The sequence below is a fragment of the Nomia melanderi genome, chromosome 10 (genome assembly GCF_051020985.1).
Source record: "Nomia melanderi isolate GNS246 chromosome 10, iyNomMela1, whole genome shotgun sequence".
NCBI classification, from domain to species: domain Eukaryota; kingdom Metazoa; phylum Arthropoda; class Insecta; order Hymenoptera; family Halictidae; genus Nomia; species Nomia melanderi.
In genome coordinates, this window is record NC_135008.1 from 4,580,067 (window position 1) to 4,597,194 (window position 17,128).

Below are 17,128 nucleotides of genomic sequence, written 5' to 3' on the forward strand. Positions count from 1 at the left end.
TATAGTCGTTGCTACTGAAACCACATTCTCCGTCTCTCTCCGGGATCGTTCGCAGAGCGTTACGGCGCGGCCGCGGGGCGGCTCGCGCGCTGCCGCCTTTTTCTCACACGGGGAATATGGGCCCCGTTATCGCGCTTCGTCTCCTCCGCGATGTAATGTTACAATTTGTCTTCGCGACGTACTCCCACTTGCGCTCGCCGCGCCGCGGCGCGTTGCGGGCTCGTTTATCCACGACCGGATAATTGAGTATCGACGCCAGTTAATAAATCGCTCCAACGCGTTCTTTCAGCGCCTCGGATCCAGGCGTGTTAACCGGGCGACCGTGCCGAGCCGAGCGAGGCCGAGGAACCGAGGATTTTAATAACGCCACCTTGTCGAAACGTTGTCGGATTCGCTCGGGGAATACGACGCCACGCGGTATACGCGGATGCTTGAAAGCCGATTTACAGCGAGAGTGATGAGCGCGCGTGCGAGCTGTGGTCGGCGAGCGCCGACTCCTTTCATCGGTGGGTCGTAATGTCGCGCCGAGGGTGGGGGTGTAACGTCGGATTCGATCGAAACACGGTAATTAACGAAGTAATTTTAGGCTTACGCGTAGAGGGTGGAGAGTCTTTGGGTCTTTGACATTGTAACTTGGATACAGTACATAGTGGTAGCTTTCGAATTCGACGATCTACCTTTGCCACCTACGGAACGAAAGATGAGAGCGCACGCGTGCTCGGATCTTATCGCGAGATCTGTAATCCTTTGATCGATAAATCGTAATGTCACGACGACAAGGTTTGTCGGCGGAGATAAAGGTCGCGGCGCTGGGACGGCGGATCGGCTCGGAAGATCCACGAGGACCGGTATCGTTTAACCCTAATAGAGAGGAGTTGTCTATCCCGAGGGTTAACGAGCGGCTCGGAAGAAAGGGATACCCGTGACAAATCAGGACTCGAATCGTCCGAATTTGAATGCCAGCGGAAGCAAAAGGAGTCTCCGGTGGGTCGGATCGGGACGAGCGGGCGGCGGGGGTCGGGGAAGTCGGTGATAGATAGGAATTGAGACGGAGGGTAAACGTAGGTGAGAGGAGGATAAGAAAAGAGGGCTATCGTGGAAGAGGAGGCGCGGGCGAGCAAACGGCCAGGGATAGGAAACGAAGGGGTGGGCGGGGGGGAGGTCGGCAGTCAGGCAGAGGCAGAGAGGCAGGGCAGAGGCACGGCAGACTCGTAACGTGGGCTAAACTACACAGCCTCGGTGGGTATAAGTCGGGCTATTATCGGGCTATGCGCTGAGAGCCCTCCGCTTTCATCCGCTAATGGGCAGCTCTCCGCCCGTCTGCTCCTTTACTGCGTCATTAATACAAGTTGCACATGTCGAGAGTCGGTGCGCTACAATAATTTACATGAATGGAATTGAAAATTTTCTACTCCGCGGAGGAGAAAAAAGACACGAAGGAGTGAGAAACGGAGAGCCGACACCGGGGCGAAGGAGAGGAAGGGAGGGAACACGCGAAAAAGAAAGAGGGACAGAGGAGGACGGAGAAATTCAGATGGAAGGTGGAACGGAGATCGAGCCGGGGGGAGAAACAGAGATAGAGAAAAAGTGATCGAAAGACCAGGGGTTGAAGGCGAGGAAGGAGGAAAGGAGAGGGCGAAAATCTGGCATTTTATGTCAGTAATTACATGAAAGATGGTATAACCTATCCGACCGGCCGGCCGATCCCCTCCTCCCTTCGTTCGGAACCAACCAACCAACACGCGACCTCCTCTTTCAGTCGTCGGGTCTGAACCCCATTTAGCCCCCGTTACTCATCTCTCCGGCCGTCTCTGTCTTTCTATAACCGCGTCGCTTTTCTGGGCTCTTCGCGACCACCGGTGCTCTATGCCAAGGGGCTTTTTTATGCTTTAATTTGTGCATCAAGTGTGTCCGGCTGAGTGGAGAATTTACCTACGTACCATGCCTGAATATCATCCTCCCCGGCTTTCAAGACGGTGCGCGTTTCTGCGCGCATCGCCTGGACCGGCGATTGCCGGGCCGAGCCGAGCCGAGCTGGGCCGAGCGAACCGGCAGCGGCGGTCTCCCTCGACTATTCGTTGACCCCGTGCACTTTATTATGCGCGGTGCCATGAGTTAGCGCAAATAATGTCATCGTAAAGCAATCAGCCCTCGCCATCCCCCTACACCTACGCGGCCCCAGGATTTTCAATCGCGGCGGGCGAAAGGATCCTCCTGCATCGAGGATCTACGCACGCTCGTAAGTATCGTCTACGCGGCGCGGAGATCCTGTGACTCGCGAATTAACGGTGAACCTCAAACTCTATGGTATAAATCCACGACGGCTGCCTCTTACTCACACGACTTTTTCCCGCGCTGATGAGCTGGTCTTTCTTGATTATAAAGCTTACGCTTGAGTATCGGGGATGTCATTGCTGATCTTTTCGCTGTATCTTATAGTATATTCCGCGCGGTTGCATATCTTTCGAGTAGCCGTAGTAAATTTTGCAGTGCGAACTCTATCGCTCGACTCTCTCTATTAAGAAGGAGGTAGCTGCTGCCGCGTTCCAGGCAACGTCTTGAAAATTTTTACCCTTCGATATATTGCGAAGGGATCCTTAACCCTTAGCGGACATGTCGGCGAGATGAAGTGTTCATATTGGGAATGCTAAGTTATAAACGAACGATTTAATCACTCGAATAGCAAGACGTCAGTATATATATATATATTCATTTACTGACCGTTTCCGGTATTTCAACAGATCTTCGTCCGCAAAGGGTTAATCTCAGCGCTCGCAACTTTCCGTCAATTTCACCGTGTACGTGAGACGCGCGAGTATCGAGCACTCCGGTTCGCATAAGCCACGCTTTCGCATTTCCTCCGATTTCCACGAAACACACGATCGAGCTCCATACGCGCGCGCCCAGCTATGCACGGAGCGCGTGTCTAGGAATCGTCCCCCCGCAAAAAATATTAGCTGCAGCGCGGCGGTTCGCCACAATGTATCAAAATGACTCCGAGATTACAGGTCCGCGTAGAACCGGCGGTGTACATAATTTCGCAAAATTACACGGTAAACACGCGGTACGCCGGCGCATCTGAATAAGAACACGCTAGACACATTTGGTTCAAAGTAATCAGGATCGGGCCGGCAACTTTGCCCACGGGGGTGTCGATTAACCGTGGACGCGAATGACGAGCCGGGGTGTTTGCCCGAGTCACGGCGAATTAACGGCCCCGGGGGCAATTATGAAAATCTCCTCTTTAATTTCAGGATCCTCTAAACCACAATCATTCGGAGACATTAGCTGAAACGGCTGTATAAATTGCTCCCCGGCTGCTTCTACTCCGTACAGTTATCCAAAGTGGTATCTTCCTCGATGCATCGTCGGATCTAACCCCGCTAAGCGCTACACCTCGTGTCCAGGAATTTATAGTACTCCGCGGAGGACATACGTAATGGCGGTGTCTAAGGAACGATGTTTCCGTGATCCCCGGCCGCTTAATTTGCGCCGGCGGACACACGGAGAGAGACCGTGGAACACGTACTTCTCGTGCTCCCTGTATATGGAAGGTCGTTGCCAAGTATGTACTTCTCCGGCATCACTGTTGGGCCTCGGTAGCTATACCGGCCATACGTCAACGTCCATTACACTTCCACCCCGCTGCTGGCTTTAATGTTTTCGACTCGGGCACTCTTTATCCCACCTTGCAGCTAATTAGCGAGCCGGATACCGGACACGCGCCCTCCCACTGCCCCCATACTATCCTCGGACCGACGGACGGTACCCCGGCATACCCACAAAGTCGTCCCGCACTTGGTTCTCCTGCTTTTCTCTCTGCCCCTTTTTCTACCTCTTTTCTCCAACTCTATCTCCGACCTTTTCCTCCTCCGCCACCCCCTGACGGTCGCATCCGGCCTCGCGGTGGCTCGGTCGTTGCGGCAGCGGTGAACCAGACTCCGCGCGATTATTCCGAACTCATTTTAACTCATTACCCGGGTCCACCGGCACAGAATGGCGTCCGACAAGTGTGCCTCTCGGTACCGGCGCGCGCGATCTCCCGAAAATCTAAAGCCCCGGAAATTCGTATCGCGCGAACGACGCGGTTTTTCGTTGAAATTATCCCCCGTCCCCCGGTAGCGAGCGATTATTCTCGGCCGGAGGAAATTACGAACGACGATTCTCCCCGTAACGCACCGGTACACGATTTCAATACGTTCCCGGTATACGCGGGATAGGCAGGTGCTCCGTAGCACAAAGGGAGTTCTGAATATAATTACGGCCGGTATAATTATCGGTGGTACCGGAGTCTAATGAATATTATCCGGAAAGATAATTCGAGGTTCCCCGGACGACTGAGCGGCGAGCGATTTTAAGAGGTAGCGGAATTGTATGCGCGCTAGGCCGTTGCGCGCGGTGCCGTTTATTCTGCTGATCGATACGAGTCACCCGTGCTTTCGTATTTTCTTAAACAAGATGCCCGTGTGCGAGTCGAATCGATAAGGCGGAGTATCGATGGCCGTCTCCCCGGTCGCGGAAAAAACTTGGGAAGTGTTGCGAATGTCTGGTGGAAGAAGCCTCGGCAGCGAAATTGGACCGACGGATCGTTTTCGCGACGTAAAAATTCTAGGATGACCGAAACTGCCATTCAATTTCGCGTTCTTCCCGTGCTCGGTTAACTACTTTCCTGAGTGGATCTTGAGAAACGATTTCTACTTTGGGAGCAAGAGAGTAATTCCTCTCCGGAACGGAGGCCGGCGTGTATATACGCGGTAGCGGGATAAGTTTCGAGCTGATCATTAGGTAAGTTTAGAAAAAGGGCCAATCCGAGGAGGTTTCATTAGGAAATGGATGAAACAGTGGATATACGAGGATTGGAAAGGAGGCGGTTCTGCGCGGAAAGGGAATGAGTCGAGCTTTGAAGCTCTCGCGATGACTCGAACTGATAATCCATTAGGATCCGTCTACTTAGAGTATAACATCTATTTGAATGCAAATCAATAGGGAATGGGAAAGGACGGTAGCCAGTAATTGGTCCGGCTTTATTGGAGCTCTCAGTGTCTCAAAGAGCATCTCGTTCGGTCATCTCCTCTGGCTCCGCTTCAGCCTCCGCTGCTCCCTTTTCCCCTTTCTCTCGGTCCCGGCTCTTATTCTCCTTCTCGCTTTCGTTCGGCCGCCATTTGCTCGGTTCCTCTTCCTTTAGCTTCTCGCGAGGCCTCTGTCGTTTCCTCTACGTTCGTTCGGCCTCCTTCCACAAAATATATATGTATACATAAGACTCGACAGTAATTAACCAAGAACTTGTCCCGTCTGGCCACTTCACTTCAAGTGTCCTGGATGCGTACGAACGGCTCAAGAATATTGCGACCGATGCGGACCGAGTGTGTTTATTTCGAATGGAACGAAAGAAGACGAACGAAGGAGGAGAAGAAGAACAACACGACCGCAAAAAAGAAGAGGACGAGAGTAAGAGAAAAAAATGAAGAAACGGTAGAAAAAGGGAAACGAGAACCGTCGATCCCCTGATTATCGTGTATTTATTCGTATCGCTGCGCGGCTAATAATCACGTGCAGAACCAGTAGCATTGCGCAACGCGCTCGGATGCGAACGATCCGCCGACGTCGTGCACGACGCCGGTGAACAAATTGACGTTCCACGGGTTTCGTTGTACGAACGGAGGATCGACATACGCGCGGTCCCCTTGTCTTCGGCGAAAGTCTGATCGTTGGGTAACGACACTTTTCTAGGCAGGTGCAAACTCCATTCGTCGGAGGGCGGTCGGCCGCGCGCGCGCACACATGTCGCGTCGGTGTTAACAGCCGCGGCGAGAGATGAAATTAATTCCGTCCACGTCCGCGGCCGTTGAATGGCTTCTTACTTTCCGTTGTCCCGCGTCGTCTTACGATCCGGCCGCGCACCGACTATCCGGACTCTCGTTCGGTAATGGCTTGTAAGAGGAAACGGCCGAAGATTTATAGGTTGTGCCGGGACGAAAATGTATGTGAGTCAACAATAAGTCGATACAATATAGGGGGACGATGCCCGGCGTGGTACACGCCCGGCAAAAACGCGTGCGCACACACTCAAGCCGAACGGGCGCGCGGCCGCGCGCGCGAGCGATTTCCAATGGAGTCTCTTTTTGCGTGGCCGCATGATTAACGATTGAACGCGCTCGACTTCCGATCCGTGCCGCCTCGACATGCCCGGAACGGTAAGGAACGCTCGTTCGCGTCCTCGATCGTATTTGATATTTATTTTCCCCGCTCCCGCCCTCGTTCTTTTCCCTCTTTGTCCGTTTCGCGCCTTCGAATTCGTTGATTTATCGTCCGGCGCTGGTTCGGGCGTCGTTACAAAATTACGGCTTCGACACGGCGACGGAATAAAGTACGCGTAATCGATTGGCTATTTCTAATGGAAGATGAATTGTCGGTTCTTCTTGCGAAAGGGCATTCGAGCCGTGGGGTTCCACGGTTATTACGTTCTTCGGAATTACCGATTCGGGGAACTTGGCTTCGAAAAACTAAGACATCGTCGGCATTTTCCTGTCGAGTTAATATCGGTATGCAGTACACTCCTTTCGCCTTAATTATGCCTGAGCATCATTGAATAGAACTGTTTTCTTTGTCGAGGAATATTCATCTCGAGTTTCTCTTTGCGACATCTTTGCTTCAGCGCTTCGCTTTTTTCCGAGAAATCTGTTAGCTTTGCTTGTTCACTTCTTTTGCAAGAAATCTGTTACATTCACTTGTTCACTTTTTTTCCCGAGGTTTTCAGATGTTTTCTTAAATTCTACGCTTTTTCATTGAAAGTGTACGCGCTGTTTTGATACGAAAGTCACATCGTTTGCGATTGCAATCTTCAGGACTTACTGCGCCATTCATCGATAATAGAACTGTACCCATTGCGTTCGAAGGGAATTAAACTGTAACGTATCGATAGTGCGAGTACACGGTTCATTGTGCTGCTGGCGTAATAGTCTTAACATCCTGTTGAGAGTGTTACGTAAGCAATATTAACGGAAGAAGAATGAGATAGCTATTAAAAGCGACTCGAGGACCCGGTATAACGTCTTTATTCTTGGCGTGACGAGCGAGTTCCCGAGTTTTGCGACGTGTAGCGTATTAGTTATGATTTATTAATAGTCCTAGCAACTTCGATGCAGCGGTAAAATTAGTGTCCTCTCCCGATGGGGCTTGTACGATCCGCGATACCGTGGGTTCGCGGTTCGCGAGCATGACGCCAATTCGCAATTAATGCATTCAACGAGACATTTATCCGCGATCCCGATAGAAGCGAAAGTAACGGAATCAGAAAAGATGACGAAAGATAACGAACGTTCGGAAAACGAAACGGGATATTTTACATGCCAAAAGGATTAGTCTCTGACTCCGGTGTTTTACCAGAGGAGCATACCCGGCGAGGGCATAAATATGTTATTACCAGACACCGAGCAATCAGAGCTTATTGCTCTGAATCCCGGGAATCGAAGCGTCAAACCATTCAGTATAAAGTCCGCGAGACTTCGATTTGGCATTGATAAAGTCACAGTCAATGCGGATCTATTTTGTCGGGAAAGTTTCAACGTCGAAATTCGAGTCGGACACTCGCTACCGAATACGCACGGTAGATCGATTCCGGGATCAGCGCGTGGAATTTACGCCGCTGTCTGTGAACCGCACTTTACCGTGATGCAACGTTCAATGTAAATTTTAATCTAACGGTTAAGTGGCTCTTTCGTTATGATGAAACGCTGAAAAGCTATACGGGAATCGATCGGATAACAGGAATTCCACTGTTTAGATTGGCGATCCGTTTGAAGAGGGAAATTGGATTGACGTGCGTGCTAACGGATGGTCATTTTGCGAAGAAGAATTACAAAGTAATACGAACGCCGATCATTCAAGTAATTGCCAATCTAGTAACCAAATAACGCGGCCGGATAAAAATAGACGAGCGCTCGCTTCTTCCCGGCAAATAATCCAGCCGAACCGCATTAACAAATATTAATATTGCTTCACCGTGTGCCTATGCGGCGTACAAGCGCACCTAATTAATTAGGTAACGCCGCTTTTAATAGGATTACTTGCAGCTCCATAAACGCTGGATGGCCGGTAAATATCAATGAATTAAGATATTGCCGGCTAAAATAGAAACCCCAGATATTTCCCATCGCGCGGCCGATCCTATCGCGATCTCCGATAGCTATCACCTTATCAAAATTCTTTACGAATAACCGATGCACATAACCTCGTTACTATACGTGCATTCCCGTGAAATTCTGGGGGCGCCAGTGATTACATCTGGCCTCTTAAAAATATTTAAATTATTCACTGTATAAAGTATCTCGTTAAAGTAGCGCGCAAGGCGCCTAAACAACACGGAGTAACGGTCAAATTAAGCGGCGAACGACAGGGACGCGAGTAAACATCTATAAGCGTACCGCGAAGAAACCATTATTTCCAGCATATAATTTGCCGGTTACGCAAGTAAAAGTGGCTTACGAGTAGCTACGGGTCTTGTCATCGCCGGGTGTATAAATCATACAATTGCACGGTCCGCGACTCCTTTTCCCGTTCGTTAAAAAGAAAACCGTTCCGCGGAACAGGAAAAGGAGTCGATCCCGGCGGTAGACGGAATCGGGATACGCGATTTCTCCGGTGCCACGAGAATCACCGGCGGAAAGGTGAACGCGTTCGTACACCCCGACGATAAAGATTCGCGTGTTATGCCCTGGACACGGGGTTATCTGTCCGGTCTGTCGTTTCCCTGGTTTCCCCGTCGCCGAGGCTTATTCGCGATCGAAGCGCCGGCGCAAAGTGAAAGTCTCCTATAGGCGGACCGAGAGCTATTCTTTTCACGATTGTCTCGTCAACGGGCGCAGCGAACGGGTTCGCGCATTATCGTATCGCGTCGCGAAGGAGGAAACGCCGCGCGGAGAGAGAATGGATGCTGAGGCAGCGTCGTTGATCCCGAACGATCTCTTATCCAGTCCCCGCGAGACAAATTCTCACGCCTCGCGGCCGCCGCACACATCCACGCTCTCCCCGACGCTACAGGTTAATAACGCCTGGGCTCCGCTTCCCTCGCGGTATAAATTAACGGCTCGACCCAACCTGAACGATCCTCCGCTCTACGCGCGCCTCCACTCCTGTCCCCTGCATCTCGCGTGGCTCCTCGCTCGATTCGATCCGATCGTTTCACTTTCACGCACGCCGGGGAAAAGAATCGAGCGGCGCCGATGGAAACTGAACGCGTAGCTTTTTGCCCGTTCGACTATTAATACCGAGCAACTGATAAATCAACCACGTTATGCAGATCATTTCGCTTTTCCACAAGATTCCCCCAGACACGCGAATCCGAGCGACTCTAAACTGGACTTTCCACCGCTTCGCATTTTTATAGTCACCGAAGGGTGAAGCCACCCCTGATTGCGAACTCCAGGTAGACCTCCATTGCTACAAACGTGGAAGATGGTACCAATGACGCGGAACTTGGTTCACGGATAGATAATCACACGTTGGGTCTCGTTGCGCTCGTGGAATCGTGAGGAGACCTGGTCCGGCTATGGCACCCGAACGCGGTCCCCTAACGACCCACGGCACGCCGATAAGTTTTCGCCCGGTACTTTTTCCCCCGCTCGATCCTAGAGGCGAGAATTCCGCGAAACAAGGTTTCGCCGTTGAACAGGTCTCCTCGTTGTGCTCACGGGTTCTCTTACGTGCTTTCTAATGTAAAGTATGCGCCCGGCTAATGGCTTGCAGGGGAACAGATATTGCATCGGGACGCCGTGGCCGTGGTAAGGTGCCACGGAAGGCAATTAATTCCTGCGGCAGACTTCCGTATCGGAAAGAGATAAACGTTGGACGCTCTTGGTCGGGACCCTAGGATCGTATATTACGCCGCCGGTTTTGCGAGGGACTTTTTCCGCTCGATCGGCCGCGTGTGCTACGCCTGGCGATGGAACCCAGCGGTTTTCGAGCGAGAAAGGCACGGACTCCGAAACCAAACGCGACACCTCGTCCTACCCGCCGTTTCCGTTCTCGTCGTGCACCCTCGCCCCTTCCCCCGAGCGTTTCGCCCTTGCCACCTCGGAGACAACGCGCGGAGCGTGTCGGGATGGTACCGCCTTGCAGAACGAGTGGACTGGCGCCAAGTAGATGTCGCCACTACCTATTTGGCCACACAAGGACGCGATCTACACGCGCTCGCCGTCTGACCGCCCCGGGACTATCCCCGGGTCTATTTCTTCCCTATTCCGAACCCCCCTTAATCGGATACCTTAAATTCCATCCGACTAATTAACCGCGGGTTATGCTAAATCCCGACTAAATTTAACCGGGTCCGCGAGCTGGCCCCGCAAACGCGTCGAGCCATTAATTACCGTGCATCCTAAACGGACGCGTCGCCGCGGAAAAATCTCCGGAACTCCTCAGAACTCGTACCGACGCTGTAATTACTCCGTCCGCGTAATGTCTTACTTCGCGGTGATCTGAATCACTAATCGGACCGCGCCTTGAACGAATCGCGACGCTGACGGACGTACGTGGATCGATTAACAACGTTTGCGCTTACACGGTTTCGACGATATTAATGGTGCACCATGGGTATATCATGTGAACGCTGGTATATCGAATGGTATCGTGATTAGATTCGCGAGACTCGGGTTTGATTGGATATAGTCATTTGTTTAGCGTGATTGAACTGCGGAAGTTTATGAAAATGAATGTGCATGTAGATTGATTTATAAAGAGGAATATTAGTAATCGTATCGAAGCTGGTAAAAGCTTTTACTTCGCTGCGCTATGTAGGTTAGGTATTGTTATGGAGGCATATACATCCGCAGTCCAATCGTGACAGTCATTTATTTCTTGTACCGTTGAAGATTGATGCTTTACGCTTGCATTGGACAGAAATATATTGTATATTAATGCTTATAATTAACTTACATTTATGAAGACAGCTGGTCGAAGGCGGCACCGTGACACAACACACTTTCGCACATCCAACTTATGAAGATGGCGCTATAATTTCAAATTTTGCCGCTTGAGGGATTGGCGCGCTTCACCTGTCACCGGGAGCAGACCAATATGGCCGCGTTTGAGTAATTGTCGCGTGTTGTTGCTCTTAGACAGACGGTGGTATTCTGTGTGTTTTTATTTATGACGCGTGAAATTATACATGGTGTTTCATTAAGTGAATTATAGTTTCGATAAATATATTAAATTCATAAGCATTTTACGTAATCTTCGATTATATATATCGGGTAAATAAATCATGTATCGGTTTGCGTCGCGCTAGTATTGTCACGCGCATGCCCGCGGGAATGTGTATGCGGAAGAAGCGGACTGTTTACTAACAAGTGACTGAAGAACTTTTTTTGGGCTGATGAAGATCAATGTATTACGACTGCTTGAGATCGTAAGTCTTTCATACTTTTTCTTCAACTAACCATCATTGTACTCAATACTTATTTCAATCAATTTAACTAATGCCTGTTTTAATTCTAAAGCGACCATGAGGTCCTGCTAACTTTGTAGGTTATAGTAAAATGGAAATATATTATTTAGAATATTTCGAAAATATTTATTGTTATCTTCAAGATTACTATTACAAATTTATTTTTAATTTATCAATTCGATTACTTTTCGAAAAATTTTAATAAGGTTCACTTATAAATTATTGTCAGTACCTTCGTCAACGTCAACGTGTTCTTATCAAAAGAAATATTAATTTCCCCAACTCTTCGACGCAAATAAATTCTCATCATAGAGACCAAGAGAACACAAAGAAACTGTAAAGTACTTACACATCACACTAGACATTATTGCAAATCTCGAATCCTAGATCTCTCGATCGCCATAGATCCTATAGAAGTCTGAAGGAACGCTGACTTTACCGACGTCAGGGAATGATTTCTCTGTGTATAAACGTGAATACTGTATACCCACGTTCTTTCCGCCGGGAATAAGCAATCGCCGCAGACATTTTATCAGATAATGAACCCGTATAACTGAAAAGAAATCAATGGTGAAGAACATGCATCGATATTGACGGGCAGGCCCGCGCGACAGCAGAATGCAACGATTGTCTCGAGGCGATGCGCTGCTCTCGAAGCTCGCGGACATAACTCAGCTGCTCCGAACAAAAGTCAAGGCGAATTATTGTGGAACGTTGGTATTCAGAGACGGTTTACCCACGGGCAAAGAAACCCGGCTCCTTCCCCGCGGTAGAATATCTTGATCTCGCGATAAATCGCGCGATGGTGGCCACGATCGACGATGAATTAGAGAATCGGCGCGGCTTTGACGCGTGTAATCGACAGATGTAACAGAAGGAAACTTTCTAGTCGATTTCTATGGTAACCTCGCGGAAAAGGCACGCAAATTGATGCAACAATGTACGATCATTACTGCGGAACATTGTAGAACAGGTGCTGTTCCATCCATTATCCACTTGAATCTTAATTAACCCTTTGCACTCCGAACATTCTCGATACCTTCGTTCGTTTCTATAGCGAAGCTTTCAAGAACCTAAAATTTCGTTTCGAGAAAGAGAAATTACAAGTACTCGTGGATTCCTATTTTGAGTTTCTTTCGTCAATTTGCGTCACTCAAGTAAGAGGAAAGAGCATTTTACAATTTGAAATTGATCATATGATGCGAATTATGTGTCTACAGTAGAGCCAACGGACAAAGGGTTAAGTTAACTGGAGTAAAAGTAAAATGGAAAAGAATTATAAGTTTGTTAGAAAAGATAAGTAATTGATAGTTGAGAATATTAGTGTTCATTTGAGTTTTAAAATGGTGAGTGTACCCGTGAAACACAGTTATTTGGTTAACCACTAACATACAGCGTTAGGAATATTCTCGCGAGTCGAAGGTGTTCTCAGTTTCGATCATGCTAAGATTAACACAGGTTTCTCGTATAACAATGTTTCATTGGTCATCGAGTATCCTTTATAATCGTACGGAACGTTGCCATTATGTAACGGGAACGCTTCGGGGGGAGAAAAAGCTGTAGAACAGCGAGCTCGGTCGAATTATCGCGCCTCCTCCTCGTTCGTTGTTTATTACGAGATGCGGAGATAAGGGGACGCGCGTTAAATGTTTCATTACCGGGCGAGCTCGCAGCAACGCGCGCCGGGATTGAATGTCCGACACATTGATGCAGCTTACGTAGCGGCGAAGTACGAGCCGCGTGCGATTCCAAGATTTTTCGAATCTCGCGTGAAAGTATAGTCTGATCTTTACCCGGAGAAATTTATTTAACGGGGAAAATGGAATTTTTTATGTTCGTTTCGGTCAGTTCCCCGCGCGCGGAGAAGGCTCAGAATGCAACGTAGCTCGTACGTTAGAAACTAGAAGCGTTGCCTCGACCCGAGTGAATGACGGGATGAGAAATGGTAGTGGGCAAAGTGAAATTCGTCGGCAATCGGAGGGGGAGGGAGGGGGCATACGGCTCACGCGTGTAAATTATGCGAGTGTGCAGGTGCTCGGTTAATCGATTCGTTGTACATGGACGTTATTAGCGATACGAGGAAATGCTCTAATAAAAATTAATGCACGTGACTTCTTCTGCTTCTCCGCGAGAGCGGATAGTTCGGACAGCGCGCCGATCGAGTGTAGATTTCCAAGCACGATTTACGCGGCGTGCTGCTCGCAATCGGATCCTTCAAAAATCGTTCGACCGGCTAATGGAAATTATTGACATCCGAGAGGATCGACGGCAATTCCGACCACTTAGGTGAAATTTATTTTATTGGATAAAATGAGCCAGTCCGTATTTCAACAATCAACCGATATTTTCACCGGGCATCGTACGGCCGCAATAATAAAGATCTATAACCGCCTGGGAACCGGTTACCAGAAAACGGTTCAACGCTGATACACGGTTAAAACGCATTTTACAATGTTACACGGGCGGTCGCGGTTACAAGCACCGAAGAGGAACGGCCGCGAACGGTCCGAGGTATATTTCGCTTTGTCTTATCCCGACGTTGGTAAGGGGTGTAAAATGCGTGCGGAATACGTGCTAAGACAAGGGTCACCGATACACCTGCGCCGGGGCTTCTAGAGCGCGATAATATAGGATTCTGATCCGACAACTGCGACCGGTATCTTCTTCCCCCTTCGCTCGTTCCAGCCCATCCAGGGAACATAATGCCGTGTAGAGCGGGCACTCATAACGCCCGGCGAACCTGTTGAGATATAGCCCGGGTAGTGTTTCAATCGCCGGGGCGAACAGAACGTCGACAATGATACGCGCGTACGTATGCAAAACCTATTACAATATTGGATACCCGGCCCATGCATCACGATAGTCGAAATAAATCAACCGCGAACAAGCACCGACGCGGTCAGCGGAGAGCCTTAAATAATTTACTAATTTTTCAATAGGCCGACCCTAGAGGTCGCGCCGCGAGTACCGCGTAAATCCCTTCGGCTATCCCTCTCTGCCCTGGTCTTTCTCTTTTTCTATTCCTCCCCGTTCGGCGAGACCACTCTCCCGTTGAGCGAGTATTCCATGGGTGTTGGAAACCGGCGGGAAATCCCGCGGTCGCTCGAAAAAATCCCCGCGTATCCCGTGCGTGGTGCACGAGGCGGCAATAAAGAGCCATACCTCTTCCAGCGGCGGGCTCGCGAAATGCTTCCGCAAACCGAGCAACAAAACGGCGTGCTCGTTGCCTGGTGAACATAATGTAAACATCCGAACGAGCAAAAATCCTTACTTATCGCCTTCTAGTTTCCTCGCGCGGCTAGGGTCACGGCTATCCCTCCTGCGGGAACCTGGCGTGACGTTCGGTTGAATTCGTGTAACTCGCCGAGTTTTATCGGTCCCCGTTGCGCGTCGGATCTCTAGCCTTTCTTTCGGCCGGCGATGCACAAAATCGTACAAAAGCGGGGGCATCCCGAACACGGACAATGCCACTTGATCCCTCAGCCACTGGCTCTACGTCTCTGCTCTAGTCCCCTTTCCCCGCGTCGCCACTCTTTTCTTCTTTTTTATTCCCCACCCCTGCCCTCGCTCCCCACCGCTCCGTCTCTGTCTCCCTCTCGTTATAATGGGCAAACACATAATAAAGAGGGTAAGCGAGGAGCGCGTACGCGATATGTGGGGCGTTTAACAATGGAGCACACCTGAGCACGGGCCGGTGCGTTTGAGGTGGCTTTAGGAAGAAGGTAGAGAGAAAGAGAGTCGAGGTACCGCATGGTGCATCGGTATGAAATGTGGTGGGACGAAAAACGAGCGGTCCGCGGCGGTGAAGAGCGAGCGGGGCGGAACAATGCTTTCAACCTTTTCTTCTTCTTCTACTTCTTCTTCGTCGTCGTCGTCGTCGTCGTCGTCGTCGTCGTAGTCGTCGTCCTCGGCGTAGTCCTCGTCGGATGCTGCCCTTTTTCCCTTTCCGCACGACTCCTCGCCACCGAGCCGGGGTGCCGGCACGATGCTCTCCCATTTGTTCGCGAAACACCGAACACAGCCAGTCACCTCGTACTCACGTCGTCGTAGCGCAGCCCGGCATTGTCCGTAACGCTGCGCCGCGTTCCCCCTGGACGCGTGTGTGCGTGACGTATCTCTTTCAGCTGCACCAGGTATTCCAGCCCAGTGGAAAAATGCCACCTCCGGCGTACCCCGTCCACCTTTCCCCCGTTTCTTGCCGCGAGTTCCCTTTTTTTTTTGGATCGTTCCGCGCCTTTCTTTCTTGATTTAATTGGAAGCGACTAGAGTTGGACGGTTCCCCTTGGAACTCGGGATTCCTGGTTTATCTTGCATTTCTTAACGATGGGATTTTCTTCTTGTTCGTTGAGAAACTGATAGCGCAAACGAGATCTTACACTCTAATACCGAAATGGGAAACATTCGAATTTATCTTTAAGCTGGATATTTGCTGAATAATTCGGGATTACGGTTTGATTAACGAAGTTTGAATGGACGAGACAGCAGAACGTTCCAGTGTGAAATTACACCGCCGTATTTATAGTTACCTAAGTATAATAACAGATAGGGTACTAATGAAGAACATTAACAAACGGGAAACCTGTTCGCGCGGACGCGTTGCCCGCCGCTTTCTTTGCTGTTCAGGGATCGGTTGTTCCGCGAGATCGAAACCGTTCATTATCCGTTTCCCTCTGAGCGATCTGTCGCGTTTCACTCTGTTAATGTCTCCCGATCAGCCATCGCACATTTATATCATTGTTACGCAACGTTCATAGCGACTAATAAGCCGTTGTCATGTAAACGAACGGTGCTTAACGACTCGCTCATGGCTGAGACGACCAACGTAACCCGTGCCGGCATCATTGCGCTACAATTTTTCAGTGTTTCTCGAGTGCCCGGTTCGTTAGACTGTGATCCGGTGTTTTACATCCCCGATGGGCTCGCTTCGAATTATTTTTCATGACAAACAGAAATCCCCCGTTGGAATCCGTGACAGTTAAGCATTAAAGATACGTTACGGGGTAGCCGCGCCACGCTTCCATTAAGGTAACCCTATCGAGGATTGACCCGCATACTCGACTACCCGAGCACCGGATTTTCCAAGCGTCAAAACCCTTTGGACTAAAGGCGTCCTCGAGTCGGCGTTGACTTTCGCCAAGCACCGCACATACGACTCCCTAGAAATTCCCGGGAGTTGTAGCGGCCGAAGTCCCGCACGAAATCGCATACAGCATCGGCCAACAAATAGCCCGACGTCCCGATATAAACCCAAAAAACGAAATACTCGTAACGAGCTGATCCTCCACGTAATTTCATCCGACCACGAAAGAAGAAGAAGAAGTAAAAAAAAAAAAAGAAAACAGAAAATATACATACACGTACATATACCGTGGCGTTATGTTTGAACGACTGGTCGCGGCGCGCAGAGATGTTGCTTATTTCGTGTCGTAACGACGAATATCGCGCGGCGGGTCGTTTCACGTTCGACAACACCGGTGACGACGTTAAGCCCGCGTTTCACTTTGATCTGCGACGGGCACTTCCAGCGTTAATTTTTCTCTCTCGCTCCCGCCGCGTGACGAGAGATCATTAACCGCCGCGGACTTACCGCGCACGGGCATTAGAATTTAAATCGTCGCTGATATAATTACGGGAGCGAAAACTGAACGTCGCCCCTCGGAAGGAATTACGACGACGATCCGCGGCGCC

The 17,128-nt window shown here is 49.9% G+C and overlaps 1 protein-coding gene and 1 long non-coding RNA gene across 3 annotated transcripts in view; one reads left to right on the plus strand and one right to left on the minus strand.

The window, feature by feature from the left end:
- Positions 1 to 10,973, minus strand: part of LOC143174965 (uncharacterized) — a 126,470-nt gene extending 115,497 nt beyond the window's left edge. Inside the window, exon 1 of the long non-coding RNA XR_012999520.1 lies at positions 10,930 to 10,973. This is a non-coding gene — a long non-coding RNA (uncharacterized LOC143174965). The remainder of the gene's footprint in view (positions 1 to 10,929) is intronic.
- A 96-nt stretch (positions 10,974 to 11,069) lies between these two features.
- Positions 11,070 to 17,128, plus strand: part of Sox102F (transcription factor Sox102F) — a 175,196-nt gene continuing 169,137 nt past the window's right edge. For both annotated transcript variants that reach the window (XM_076371292.1, XM_076371293.1), the window contains exon 1: positions 11,070 to 11,401. In XM_076371292.1, coding sequence (XP_076227407.1) covers positions 11,369 to 11,401 — 33 coding nt within the window. In that variant the 5' untranslated portion in view covers positions 11,070 to 11,368. The remainder of the gene's footprint in view (positions 11,402 to 17,128) is intronic.